Source organism: Acipenser ruthenus, chromosome 1, assembly GCF_902713425.1.
Source record: "Acipenser ruthenus chromosome 1, fAciRut3.2 maternal haplotype, whole genome shotgun sequence".
Classification (NCBI taxonomy): domain Eukaryota; kingdom Metazoa; phylum Chordata; class Actinopteri; order Acipenseriformes; family Acipenseridae; genus Acipenser; species Acipenser ruthenus.
Genome location: NC_081189.1, coordinates 28,391,307 through 28,405,965, shown reverse-complemented (window position 1 = coordinate 28,405,965; position 14,659 = coordinate 28,391,307). Strand labels below are relative to the sequence as shown.

At 36.1% G+C, this 14,659-nt stretch overlaps 1 protein-coding gene across 6 annotated transcripts in view; it reads right to left on the bottom strand.

Moving 5' to 3' along the window:
- Nucleotides 1–9,598, bottom strand: part of LOC117968141 (Fanconi anemia group C protein-like) — a 40,906-nt gene extending 31,308 nt beyond the window's left edge. The window contains exons 1-2 of one of the 6 annotated variants that reach the window (XM_059035092.1): nucleotides 9,233–9,598; nucleotides 1,120–1,372 (exon numbers count right to left, since the gene is read on the bottom strand). In XM_059035092.1, the coding sequence (XP_058891075.1) occupies nucleotides 1,120–1,284 (165 nt within the window). In that variant the 5' untranslated portion in view covers nucleotides 1,285–1,372; nucleotides 9,233–9,598. Of the gene's footprint in view, nucleotides 1–1,119; nucleotides 1,373–7,180; nucleotides 7,270–7,895; nucleotides 8,140–9,232 lie in introns of those variants that run through there. The other 5 variants (XM_059035098.1, XM_059035106.1, XM_059035104.1 and 2 more) reach the window with 5 other exon arrangements.
- Nucleotides 9,599–14,659: the final 5,061 nt, after the last annotated feature.

Sequence of the window (14,659 nt, the reverse complement as noted above, 5' to 3'; positions counted from 1 at the left end):
TAGGAGTACAGAGACCAGTAGTCACTGTATGACATTTGGGGAGCACGAAAATAAAAAAAATTTAAAAATGTCAGACGAAGGGTAGCAAAGTCCTCTCGGCGCAAGGAAAAGAAAAGTTTTCTGAGAAGGAGCTGAGAGTCCTTACGGCCAAGGTCACTGTTCTTTGGCAAAAGCCTCAGCCAACATCAGTTTGCTAGTATCCTTAGAAAATGATATGTATTAGACTGCCCTTTTTAACATGACATCCAGGAATGTGACTAGCACTCTGGAAAAGGTGGATTGGGCTATCCCTCCAGACATTCCAACTGTGGTCTGAAAGGAACCAGAGGCTAAGTAGTGCAGAGGACACAGCACTTTCACATGTGCAGGGATAGCGGTCCCTAGATTGGTGCTGGGGTCTAGATCATCCCTCAATTCAGCTATGAGGTCAAGGATGACCTGTGGAGTGAGACAATAATGCTTTAGCACCACATCCTCCGACATCCCAAACAAAGTGACCCTGGGACTGAATATGCAGGGATTTCTTTGTCTTGCCCTTCTCCTCCGAACGTGTTCCTGTCTCTTCTCAACAAGATCCAAGTATCACCTCATCAGGAAGTGTACCACAGCAGCCATCCTGAAGCCAATGACGGGTCTCTGCAGGTGTGTGCTTTTATACAGCTCTTAGTTACTTGCGTCTACAATGCTTTGCACCTTGTAAGAAGAGGTGTAAAGTTTTTGGAGGGTCAGCAATTGCCTAAGTGCAAGGCAAAATCCTTACATCACATTATAATGTTTGAGCCTGCTTAGTATCCAGATCCCACCCAATTCCATGCTCTTTCCTTCATTTGAATGCATTTCAATATAATTTTAATGGAGTAATGGCAAAGTGCAAATTTGATAGCGGGTGCAGAATACCAGGTGAACACCATTCTTTACATACGCCGCATTTCTAGCGGCCGGTAAAATCAGAGTTTTGCTAAACAGCAGAATTATGGGGGTTTTGTACCCGCAAATCACTTTGCGCGTATCCTAGCATCACCCACTAATGGTCAAAGTCTCTAAGCTACTATTATTTTACATTACATATTCACGAGTCTGTGGACTGCCTCTATTCTTTAGACAGTTATGTCAACTCACCATATGCTGCAACTTTTGGAAAATCTCCTGTAGGAAGTCCTTTAATTGTTGCAGGTGTAGGCAGACATCTTGTTGGGATGCCAAAGTGGTGGCCTGTCCCCACTCAACAGCTTTATTCTGCCAATACTCCAAGCAGAAAGCAGGAATGGTACTCTGCTGGGCCATACCACAAGCCACACACACACAAAGACTTCCAGTCAGATCTGAATGGGTACTTCAAGAACAGGGCCTCTCCAGCTAATAGCCAGGAAATCTGCGAGGCAAAAAAAAAAAATGAAGGTAATTTATTTCAGCTTTTTTTCCATTAAACAAAAAACTGTGCTAAATAGTTGTGAAAAAATAAAACAATAATAACCTTTTGTGCCAAGGCTGTAGTGACTACAGTTTTAATTAGAAAATTGCTTTTAAATGTGTTGCCCAGCTGGGGCTTAACTTGTTTCCATCTGAATTTATCATCACCAGTATTTCATTAGAAGAGCAGGGCTCAACTGTAACTTATACCAACTCCCTGCTGTAGCTCAAAAGTATTTCTAGCAAACTGGCATCACTAACAGCAAGAGTTTACCAGTAACATTTTCTAATAGTTTTATCACATGATGCCGGGACCAATATTTTACATATTTATATTATCCAGATTTCAAAAACATGTTTTGGCTGGCTAGAGCTTTCTACTGAAAAGTAATTCTTATAGGTTTTACCTTATACTGTAACATATTAAAGCTTGAGATAATGCATTTTTTGTTGTATAGTAACATATGAAAATCCACTGTCATTTACATGGATTTTATAAAGAAATTCCTAAATATATTTACAAAATATAGCGATACAAGATACAGTTGTACCATTGGCCTATCAATTTTTGAACACCATTTGTCTGTGCATCTTTTGGCAAACTGAGTTAATTAATAACAACAATGAATAACAACTGTCTTTCTTTGCATGTCAGTAGCATGGCTCGGCTCTGCAGTGGAAAATAATCCAGGCTCCCCTTAACCGCACCGTGAGTGCTCAGTACAGCTCCATTGTGGCTCGGTGTACAGTGGAAAAGAGTCAATAGAGGCATTGGAAAGAGTACAGAGCAGAGCAACACGACTAATTCCAGGATTAAAAAGGCATGCTATATGAAGATAGCTGAATCTATATAGCCTAGAAAGATGAAGAGTCAGAGGCGACTTAATAGAGGTATTTAAAATTGTCAACATGTTTAACAAAGTAACTGCTTAGAATTATTTTTCACAGGAGGTTACAGAAAACAGAACCAGGGGCCACGGGTGGAAGCTGAAAAAGGGCATATTCAGAACTGAGGGGAGGAGCTTTTTCACAGAAAGGGTGGTGAACCATTGAAACAGGCTGCCGGACAGAGTTGTTGAAGCAGAGATTATCGGATCCTTCAAGAAAAGTCTGGATGCTGTCATGAACAATGTTAAGAACATAAGAACATAAGAAAGGTCACAAACGAGAGGAGGCCATTCGGCCCATCTTGCTCGTTTGGTGTTATTGATCCCAGAATCTCCTCAAGCAGCATCTTGAAGGATCCCAGGGTGCCACACTGGCACCAAAGCGAGCGAGAATAGGTGGGCCAAAAGGCCTTTTCTCATTCTTGAATTTCTTATGTTCTTAAGTTCTAATACAATTAAAAAAAAATTCCATGTATGGCAAGCATGAAATATCGCTTGTGCCAAATGTCCTTATTTAGATGAATGAATCTTTTAATTAAATTGCAGTGTTGGCGCTAGACAAGAAAATGCATGTTCAAATGTTATATTGCAGGTCTAAAATGAATATTATATTTACAAATCTTACGTCTTGTCATGAGCAGGTACTGTAATCCCTTTCAAAATAAATGCATCTGTCATCCACAAAGCTCTCAAAAGTATTTAATACACGCAGCAGTCATACAAAGAAAAACACGTCTTTTTTTTTTTTTTTTTAACCCAGGATTCAGATCTTCAAGAGAAGAGCCTGTCAAAAAAGAATCCTTACAAAAAAATTTTATGTGCTTTTTTTGGTGAAACAAGATAGGACAGGATTTATATGTAGTGTATAATAGTTCGAGAGGTAAATCAGAAGTGTGGAATTCTTTTGGAATTACAGCGAATGAAAATAATGAACATGTGACTGGATTCGTTGCTTGTAAAACCTGTCATTATGTTTTTTGTGAACGACAGCCACAAAACTGGTACATCTCTGTGAAAGCACAGGTGTAGCTCCCTTTCAACTGGTGTCATGAAAGGAAGAGGTATTTTATAGTAAAGTAAGTAGAGATAGTTAATATGTTAGTGTTAAAATATATGCAGACCACTAGAGAAAGCTACCATGCTGTATAGCCTATTGTATAAACTCAGTCTTTGGAGAATGGTATCTGTGTGTGAATGTGAGCGCATGAGAGAGTCAGTTGACACAGACAGTAGGTAAGCGACAAACACTTGCAGGTTCGGGTCGGGTTGCAGGTCTTATTAAAGCGGGTCACGGGTAAGAAGTCGGTGTTGCAGCGGGTTGCGGGTCCGTGTCGGAAGCGGGTTGTAAAAATCAGACCCGCGCAGGACTCTGCCAGTCCACTCAAATTGCCATTCACTGTAGTACTCCTATTACCCTAGACTACTACTGCTGCTGCTGTCGTTGTTGTTGGGGTCTCCTGGAGCTTACTAGAGCTGTAGTCATTGCAGGAACACATTAGTGTCACCCTGCACTTCTGTGGAGCTGCATGCATTGGTTAACTTAACAGCCTCATCAGCACTGCTAGTATTTTAAGTCATTTTTTTCCCCCCTCTGGGTCTTCCTCATGTCTTCAGGAGCTTCCTATGAGAAGCTTTTTCGTTTCTTGTAACTAACAGAATAGTCATTTTATGCAAGGTACATCCTCACCAACAATGACCTCTACTGCACTACATGATAAAGTAATAAAATTGCCCAAAAAAGCAAAAAGCATTGCACAACGGAACTCAAACGATGTGGCTTCTACGCAGTAATGTGAAACACAGTATATACTGTACCTCCAAACGTATGCCTATCACACCACAGCTCCATTTTTTGTTATCTTTAGAACCACTCATCCAGTTGTCATCATTTACACATCATAATGTGAGCTTTACAGAAAATTTACAGACACTCTATATGGACTGAATGTGCACCATTGCCACAAAGACTTGTTTTTGAAGGGATGTTATACATTTTTTTTTGGTTAGGTGCCATTTTGTATTGAGCTGTTCTGTACTGTTGTATGGGAGTGTGAGTTAATGTACGTTTCATAGGCAGGAAGTGATCAGAAAGTAGTCTCTGTTAAACCCGCTTATGAATAATGTTTGAAGACAAGATTATTATTATTATTATTATTATTATTATTATTATTATTATTTATTTAGCAGACGCCTTTATCCAAGGCGACTTACAGAGACCAGGGTGTGTGAACTATGCATCCACTGCAGAGTCACTTACAACTACGTCACACCCGAAAGACGGAGCACAAGGAGGTTAAGTGACTTGCTCAGGGTCACACAATGAGTCAGAGGCTGAGGTGGGATTTGAACCGGGGACCTCTTGGTTACAAGCCCTTTTCTTTAACCACTGGACCACACAAAAGATTTTCGCAGTTCCTTGAAATTGAATTAATTTTTTAGGAAGACTTGATAGTGAATTTTGCCAATATTGTCATTTGGGCAGTACAGTTGATTAGTCTCTTTTGTAGTTTGTAGTTCAAAATAGTGTCTACCGAATTTAAGACGCAGCCCAAATTTCCCACCCTCAGAAAAAAATAAAACATCAAATAAATATGCATTTACAAAGATACAACCTCAATTACGCATATGGAGGCGGTCTGAAGCAGTCTGGTATCGCACAGAGCATTACAGTTATGTGTTGCTTCTCATTTCCTGTCGTGATTACTCACAACAGTTTTCCTCCCAATTTGTGAACTGTGGTATTGCTTGGCATGTCGAAAAATATGGGGGTCTGATCTGCATTTCCAATCTGTCCAAGCTGGTACTGTTTGTTAGAAACGCTGAAATTGTAAAAGCTTATCTTTGAATTCCTCAGGAAGCTAATGACGCTTCTTTGAAAATGGCTGCCTGCATGTCACAGATGATTCGAGATCGGGCAGTAACGTTTTGGTTCATCTTTTCTCGGCACTAAGTCAGTTGCTGTTTGTGTACTCGGGTAGTCACATCTTTTGTTGGCGATTTTAATACACGCATCACTATACTGTTCTTGAATTTATGATGCAGGCTATTTTTGAGAAGCAAAAAATTGTTAAAAAAGTGTTTATTTGTAGTTCCAAACCAACTTCTGATATAATTACATTTAAAGACATAGCATAACACACCCTTAAGCGAAAATACCACAAAAACACAGTGCAAATGCACATTATGTTTAAGCAAGACTCCTAAAACAGAAACAACAGGCTTAAACAAAATTACTTGATGAAATGTTTAAGCTTTCGTTGCACACAATTTAATCAATACCGCAACTGAAGAACTCACAAAATTCTAAGTTGTATTGAAAAGCATAAACTCTTCTACTATAGAACTGTACTGAAGCAAAGCACAGGAAAAGTAGCATTAGAAAATCAGTTATTTCAGGGCAAACTATTGTGATAGTAAATCTTAACATTACACTTACAACTGAACTTTAAATTACAATACTACTTCACACAGAGTACCACCTTCAATACAAATTAAAATGCCACATGCTGTATAGTAATATATAGGACTATTAGTTTTGCATTAAGAAGACATTTAAATTTGATTTAAGGTGGTTCTAGATGTCAAATATTGTATCAAACGTAAAATATTGTATGATCGAAATGAACCTCAGCCTCTCTTTTACACAGGCGTTATAGCCTAGTTCATGTCATGGGAAAATTCATAAATTAGATGGAAACAAATAAATATAATACTAAAAACCACACTGTACACTGAGACAGGGTGGGAAAAGTTCAAAAATAAGCATGTAAACATATTGAGGTCCAGCCTTAAAGAAGCACGCTAACTTGAGCAGTAATATGTTTTACTATGCCACAAATTCTTTTCAACTCCCACATTGCACCTTAAATGGAAGGCCTCTCCCCTCCCCCCCCCTCCTTTGTTGAAAAGAAGCAATAAGACTTGCTGATTTTGGCCTTGCAAAAAAACTGCATGAAATACATGCCAAAGTGCATTTGGTTTTACACTTACAAATACAGGGCAAACGAACCATACTTTCCCTTGCACCAAATGTGGAAACAACCTATCCTAAATGCGAAAGGCCCCTAAAATCCACAGCTTAATGCACACCTTTTCATGCCAGGGACATTTCTGTGCAGTTTAGTTACTTACAGGATAAAAAGTTTGCTTTCTAAAAATGTATTAAACGCAAAATGCAATTATATCCCACACCCTTTCAACCAGCTACAGTACATTAGTATATAATAACTCGTTCAACAATGTATAGAGGTCTAGGAATCAAAACAGCTGTGTTCTATTGTAGTATAGAAGACATTAATTCACTGAAAACTGCACACCCTAAAATAACTGTGTGTGTTCATATAACATTTATTACCATTCTAAATTAATTTTTCAATGGAGACATTTTGAGAAGTTACTTAGTTCTGAAACAGCACACTGGTACGGCCTACATCCTTAACTGTTAAAATTCTAAGTTTGCTTTGTAACACAAAAGTCCATACTAATTTGGAAATACTGGGACCTGCATGGTTGATTGTATCCATTCCCAAGAAGAAATCTGCAAAGCATTCTCATTTAATTGGTCAACAAAACATATGTCACTGACCAAAAGAGGCACATTGCATGTCTCCGGTGACATGCTGAAAGCTGTTGTAAGTGACTTAATAAATAAAAAGTGACAGACATTCCTGATGGATATAGCATTATAGCATTGCATATATATATATATATATATATATATATATATATATATATATATATATATATATATATATATATATAAATATAATTATGCACATCTGTAAAAAAAAAGGTTATTTTTATCATGATTCAACAGGAAAACAAACACAAAAACCTAACCATTGCACACCAAGGGGCACAGCTATGTATGTACTGTATGTTACCATTGCACTGCAGAAAAAGCTGTCTGATCATCTTTGTTCTTCAAATTGTAAGCTATATCAAGTAAAAACTTTCACCATCAAAATCAACAGTATAACAGTAATGTAAATTAGCAAGAGTAGCATGTTCTGTAGTTTTTAATTTAAAATAGGCCTGAGTGACGTGATTCAGAACCATGTGAGTGACAGCAGGAACATCCAATTATCTCTTCCTCAAAAAAGTTAGACAAAATGCAATAATTCACTGGCGGAATTGAAGGCGGTGAAGGTAAACTTTTTATTTAGTTGGAGGAAGAAATTGGTCGAATTGAATAGTTACAGAAACTCAATTGCTTCCAAATATCCAATGCTGTTCAGCAAGAGAGATCAAAAACTGTAAACCGGCAGTTCAATGAAACATGTCACTAGTTTTATAACCAAACCTCTCTTTATTTTAGAGTTAAACTCCAGTGGTAGTAAATATAGTGATAAAATGTATTATGGGGCGTTTTCGGTGTTATTTCAAGTGATTTTGCTTCCCCTGTGTAAGATGTTCACAAATTCTGAAAGGTAAAGTAGTAATCACGCTAAAAATAACTGCACTACGTGTGATGATGATATACAGTTGTGCTGCGTAACTCCGTTTTTTTTGTTGTTGGTTTTTTTTGGCAAACTGTTAATCGTTTTTATCTTCCTCTTTACACGTCTGTGTTAATATCATTTATTTAAAAAAACTAACCTGGTCAGAAGAGATATTGGACCACCATATGCCTGCTTTCTTTTCTTTTTTTTTTTTTTTTTAAACAACTTTATTTGTGTTGACGGAAGTTGTCAGCTTTTGTATATGCGTTGAAATGAAAGTCTGGTTCCTTTCCCGCGCTGCAGCTATGTTGAAGAGGGGAGGGCAAACATTCAAGAAGTGCTCGTCTTGGGGCTTCTGGTTAGATATGCTTAGTAATGTGGACACGTTGTGCAGGAACGCGGGGAGGGATGAACTACTGCATTCTGTAATTGGGGATGTAGTTGAGATAGTAGCCATACGTTTTAAACTGGTAAGTTGCAGTGACACTGTACAGTCTGCCAAAAAAAAAACACAGACCTAATATTTAAAGGGGTATGGTACAGTATACTGCGGGAAGACACAAAAATACCATAATTTAATAATATGCATTAAGTTTGTGCTTGCTTTTTATTTGTGCAAGTCCTGTTATTGTGTATTATTTTGGTGTATTCTGATGTATTTCTGTTTTGTTATTTATTTTAATTTTAATGTACTGTAACATACCCCCATAAATTGATTTCTGAGGTGTAGCTGCATGCGGAGGAAACAGAATCAGCATTTGCCAATATAGGGGTTAATCAATGACAATACATTTATACGATTGTTAAAAATATATAAATGAATACATTTAGTTAAATAATAATAATAGTAATAATAATAATAATAATAATAATAATAATAATAATGTGATTCAACCCGAGATAATTCTGGTTGCTCTTTGCAATCTTTCTAGAGCAGCAATATCCTTTTTTGTAATGAGATGACCAGAACTGAACACAACATTCTAGGTGAGGTCTTACTAATGCATTGTAAAGTTTTAACATTACTTTCCTTGATTTAAATTCAACACTTCTCACAATATATCCGAGCATCTTGTTGGCCTTTTTATAGCTTCCCCACATTGTCTAGATGAAGACATTTCTGAGTCAACATAAACTCTTTAAGGTCTTTTTCATAGATTCCTTCTTCAATTTCAGTATCTCCCATATGATATTTATAATGCACATTTTTACTGTACTTTACACTTTTCTTTATTAAATGTCATTTGGCATGTGTCTCCCCAGTTCTGAATGCTGTCTAGATCATTTTGAATGAACTTTGCTGCTGCAACAGTGTTTGCCACTCCTTCTATTTTTGTGTCGTCTGCAAATTTAACAACTTTGCTTACTATACCAGAATCTAAATCATTAATGTAGATTAGGACTAGCAGAGGGCCTAATACTGATTTCACCAGTACTTTGTTGCTTGTCGTTGTACTGAACACTGCATCACCTGTACACCTGTGCACTACTCACCACTTTGCCACAACATGGTTAATAAGAAGTCTGGTATTCTCAAATGGGAGTTTTGTTGGTCAACTTGGTCCTTATTTACGAAAATGAATGCGAGTCAACCCACAAATGTAGTTTTTATGCCAAAAGGGGATCTCAGGAACTGCTGCACATTAAAACAAAGTATGTTAGAAATCTCTTCATGTGCAGAATATAACATTAATTTAGAATTCATTCATAATAATAATAAAAAAAAATTGGCTCATAATCCTTCGTAAATATGTTCATAAGTATACGTTAACCACTTGTTCATATCATTATTGAAAAAGACAATAACTAAAAGCATATACTGACAAATTGCTATTTCAATATTTTTGGTCAATAGACCAATTGTACTAGGGGGAATGGAGCATTCAAATGGCTTGTAGTCATGTGCTTATAATGCATACATGTCTTTCTCTCTAACCTCCTTTCAGCAATTACAACATTTACCCACCAGGTTGTACTGTGCCAAATCAAAATCAAAGTCAAACATAGAAGCAATTACATCAACTTACCACTGGCAGGCACTGTGGTGCTGTGCCAATAAATAAAAATAAATAAATAAATAAATAAATCATTAGAAATGCAGGGAAATAAAAACATTTTTTAAAGGGGAAGTTATTTCAGACTTGATATTTGGATTTTTCACACATCTGATCCATAATGTCTTCGAATTGTTAATATCCTGTTGCAACTCACCAGCTCTCTTTAAGTAATACTTCAGAAGCATTGTAACTAAAGAGAAAATTGGGTTGATATTCATTTTTCTTAAATACATAATGAGTTTCTTTCTTATAACCATGTGCACAGCAGACAATTGGGGCAGATGTTGTTTATTTTAAGGTGGCTACATGACATTCAAAAACTTGTTTTTAATGGTTACTGTTATCATACAACAATGTAATTATCAATGGGATTAGGTTTTTGTTACACATCCCTTTTCACAAAAAACAACTACGATAAAAAAAGTCTAGATCCGAGACTGAATGCGTGGTTACCACTATATATTCTTTCCCCCACACATACTTTGAATTAAGGTACATGGCATAATATGCAGTCCTACATCATCGATTTATCTCCTGTAAAAGATATATGTGGTGACAACTAACAATATAGGCCACATGTTTTGATGGAAAATCAAACACCATCATTTATTGAAACTGCTGTATGAAACCCATGTTTGTCAAGCAAATTGGCAAGTCTGTGTCCCATAGTGTCTCATTTTGACACAGTCAAAAGAAGCTCAAGATTTTTTTGCACTATTTTTTAAAAGATGAACTGTGTTATACAACAAGCCACAGAACCACCGTGCATGCTGGGAAGGAAATCAAGATGATAGCAATTACACAAACAGTGAATAACAGTTTTAGTTTTCCAGATGTCCAAAATGATTTTGGATTCTTCTGTTATTTCTTTTTTTTCATCCTCAAAGGCCCCACAGTTTAACTGGGAAAAAGAAAAAAATGATATCATACATTTTAACATGAGCTCAGTTTACATCGGGCCAAGACAGTGAGATTTCAAACACATATAGAGGAGGTATCCTGTATTTACTGCTTGAGGACTCCTACCTTAGCAGTCCTATTGTGTACTCATTTTGATTATGTTTGATTTCAAAACAATTCACAAGCCTTTATCTAGCTGAGTGAAATTGTATAGAAATAAGGAAGTTATTATTTTAAAACTCAAGACTATTTAGTAGTGATTTATAAGACAGTATCTGCGTTACGATGTTCATTCAGCCGTAACGTTCTCTGACCCTAGAAAAGGTCAGACACACCTCCTGCCATCGCACGACAAGCAGAAAAAAAAGTGTGCTGGACAGGATCACATGCAGCTGGACGTGTGCCAGTAAGTAAAAGGGGATGTTGCCTGTTCAGTTCAATTTGAGCAGAACTTGCAAGCTGTACTGAAATAGCTTTTTTTAGACCCATCTCTTAACAGTCTCGCCAAAGTAGGAGATATTCAAGGTATACCACCCCATCATTATATCTCTGGTTTAGAGTTGCGGGGTGGGGGGGGGAATCAGTATACAAATACCACAGTATTTATATTTATTCATATACTTTGCATATACTTTACATATTTATGTAGCTGTTCATCACAGATTACTAAATTCTAATACATTATTTAGGCTACACAGAATGTATACAGTAAGCAAAATACTGTATACAGACGTGAACTACTGTATGGAAAGAAACTAAATACTATACATATAGTTATTACCGTATTAAAGTGTTCAGCTTTGTAGGATCTGATCCTAGGGACCCTCTTTATTTTTTGAATATATCATAATCTTGGAGTATCTGGATACTCTGTCTGTCCAATCGACTATCTGCCTGTCACACTTCTATTTTAATGTACAGCTTGAGAATCGGTTGGCAAATTGTTATTTCGTGTATCATAATTTCTGAATATATGGAGGCTGAATTTTATCATTGATCTAGAGAACCTTTTGGGGTTATATGAAGACACATGTACATATTTATATGTGGATACAGGGAATATACTATATTGCATGCTTGTCAAAGAGGTTCCCTCTTTGTTTTCTTTTGAAATTGAAATATTTGTGTCTAATTATATATTGTATGTTATGATGGCTCATTGAGGACATGGAAATAAATAAATACATAATTTATGTTGTTTACAGCGGTTTGAAATGTCAAGAACCTGAGAACTGATATAACCTACTTTTTTTCCTGGCCTTAATGAGCCACCGTAGTATCTAAATTAGGTTTTGAATCATAAGAAATGTAAGTGTTTATGCCTTAATGTAATATATTTAAAACCTGCTCCACCAGACAGTTATTCTTGCATGCAGAAAATTTGGTCTGTTCTTTGAAGAAAATGATTTGGTAAAAAAAAAAAAAGGCAGTAGAAAGCCCAGAAGAAAAAACACTTTTATGCTTGTTTGCATTTTATAGCTAAATTTGTACAGAGCTTAACAATGCTAATGAATGGCATGAAAGGGCTTAAGCAATTATGGGCTGATCCTTGGATCACGAACTGGGTGGCACATTGCAAAATTCCACCATGCAGGCTGTAAAAAAAACTAAAAAAAGATATAATATTGAAATTTAAAGCAGCTATGCTATCCATCCCTGGATCCTGTCCTGGAAATCAAACAGACTAAAAAAAGCTGAGTGGTGTTGCGGAATGTGTTTTTTCCCTGACATACAGATGGTAGCAAATTCAATCAATCCGTTTTTTTTTTTTGGGGGGGGGGGGGGGGGGGTTATTTCTAAATGTACCACTATTAAATGTTTTTTTTTTTTTTTTTTAATGGATCATATTCTGTATTATTACTGTTTTCCACCTTTTTGTTTATAGTAATTCATTAGTTTAACTGCCAGAAAATTCACTCGCCCGCAGAAGAAAACAATAAAATATAGAATACATAAATAATGAGAAACATAATGATGCCTTTGGCTTGGGTTCAGTTCCTGTGTCGTATTATTTAATGTTAAATTGTTGCTGTAATTGATTAATAATAAGATATTACAGAGGTAAAACTTGGTATGGATCAGAAATATCACAGTGATCTTTTATTTTCTTGTTTAGAATTACTTTTTATACCCTTTTCTGTTTATGTAATCACATCCCTGGTGACTTTAAAGAAGTTTAAAGACGTGCTCTGAAACATGTCTTGTCTCTGAGACATACGACATAGAACAAATGGTAAAATAAACATACTTCAATTGTAGAATAAACCTATTATTGTTATTACAACATTAAGCCTGTTTCTTATAGATACAGAAAATTAGTTTACTGCTTTAGCATGATTGTTAATGTCTTTATTGGTTGTGAATCATTAATTATTGCTCTCTGTTTCAATCCTCTTCTGTTCAGAAGTCTTCTCTAAATGTAACACAAGCTAATGAATCATTTGCAGTTCCATAAATTACAGAACAATTTTATCAAATGTTCATGTAAATTATTTATTAAAAACTTTTATAAATAAAAAAAACCTTTATTTTATAGATTTTTCTTTCATTCATTATTATAAAAACAACAGCAGAATTCCATCTTGTGTCTAAGTGACATTTGCTAAACTGCTCAAGCTTATGATGTCACTGAACCCCTAGATGGAATTTGATTTTTGTAACTCACTGCAGTCCCTGTATTGTTCCATATGTATTGTATTTCTTATGCAGAAGGTTAGTATGTGTGGTCTGTATCTGTGTCAGACCAGATAAAAAGCAAGGGCCAGTTCTGTAATCTCAGTGTCCCAATAGTCATGCAGATGTCATAAACCATATGAAAAAGTTCCCAGCTGTACATCAGCTATGTGCTCACTCATTTATCATATTTTACAATTCTGTACTGTCAGTAACAGCAAGGGCAGATTTTAGCTAGTCATTAGCAGAAACTCAGCAATGGCAGCCAGAACTCTCTTGAGAGCAATGCAAATAATTTAAAAACGTTCATGCAAGCTCTTTTTGCAAATGCGAAAGATTTTGACGATTGACCACCCCTTCTATAAACCAAAACGGTGTACAGCCAAGCAAATACTGTACAGGTCAAGAATACAGTGCATCAGTGGTTTGTGCCCCAGGTCCTAATCAGCTCTTACCATCGTAAAGGTTGTGAAAACTGAAGTAAACTTCATTTAAAAACAAAAATAAAACCAGAAATGTTGGAGAACGACAAAGGGAGCCGTGACAAGGGAGCTAATGACAGACAGGAAAAGGAGTGCTTAAGGAGGTCTAGGAGGAACTCTTCTTTTAAATGAAGAATAAGATTGAAATCAGTCTTACAGTATACATGGTAAATATAACTGCCAAGGAAATGAATGCCAAGCTTCATCTTTTTTTAATCAGTGGCTCTATTGTATATATTACCGCTTTTAAAAAAAAATCTAAAGAAAACATTTTAATTAAATACATACATAATCTGCATTTGGACTTTGACATTTCAGTATGATAGTACAATCCACTTAGGTACAAAGGATTAGAAAGTACTGTACTACTAACTTACAGAAAAATGTTATTGCACATCATGAATGGTATGTAGTATGTCTTAAGACTATGACTTTACACCAAATTGAAAACACATTTATTGACCGAAAAAAAATGTTTTATATGAGTTTGGAACAGAAACATAAGAACTCTGTTCTGAAACTAAGGACTTTAGCTGTAATTTAGCTATGGGGATAGTAAAATAAGAACCAAGAGACTAAAGACTTTGTCAGCTGTGTGATAAAAAACCAGACGGATGAGTCTTATTTTCCTTTTAAAAATATTTTACAGAGGGAGCTGTGAATGCTGTATCTTTGTCAAAAACCCTGATAATGAGAACACAATCAGCAGCAGGCCTTGGCATAGTCATTTTACACGCACTCTAATAACCTAGAATGGGCTTGACCTCTTTTTATTCTAATAGTGCAGTACTCCATGGTAATGTATACTT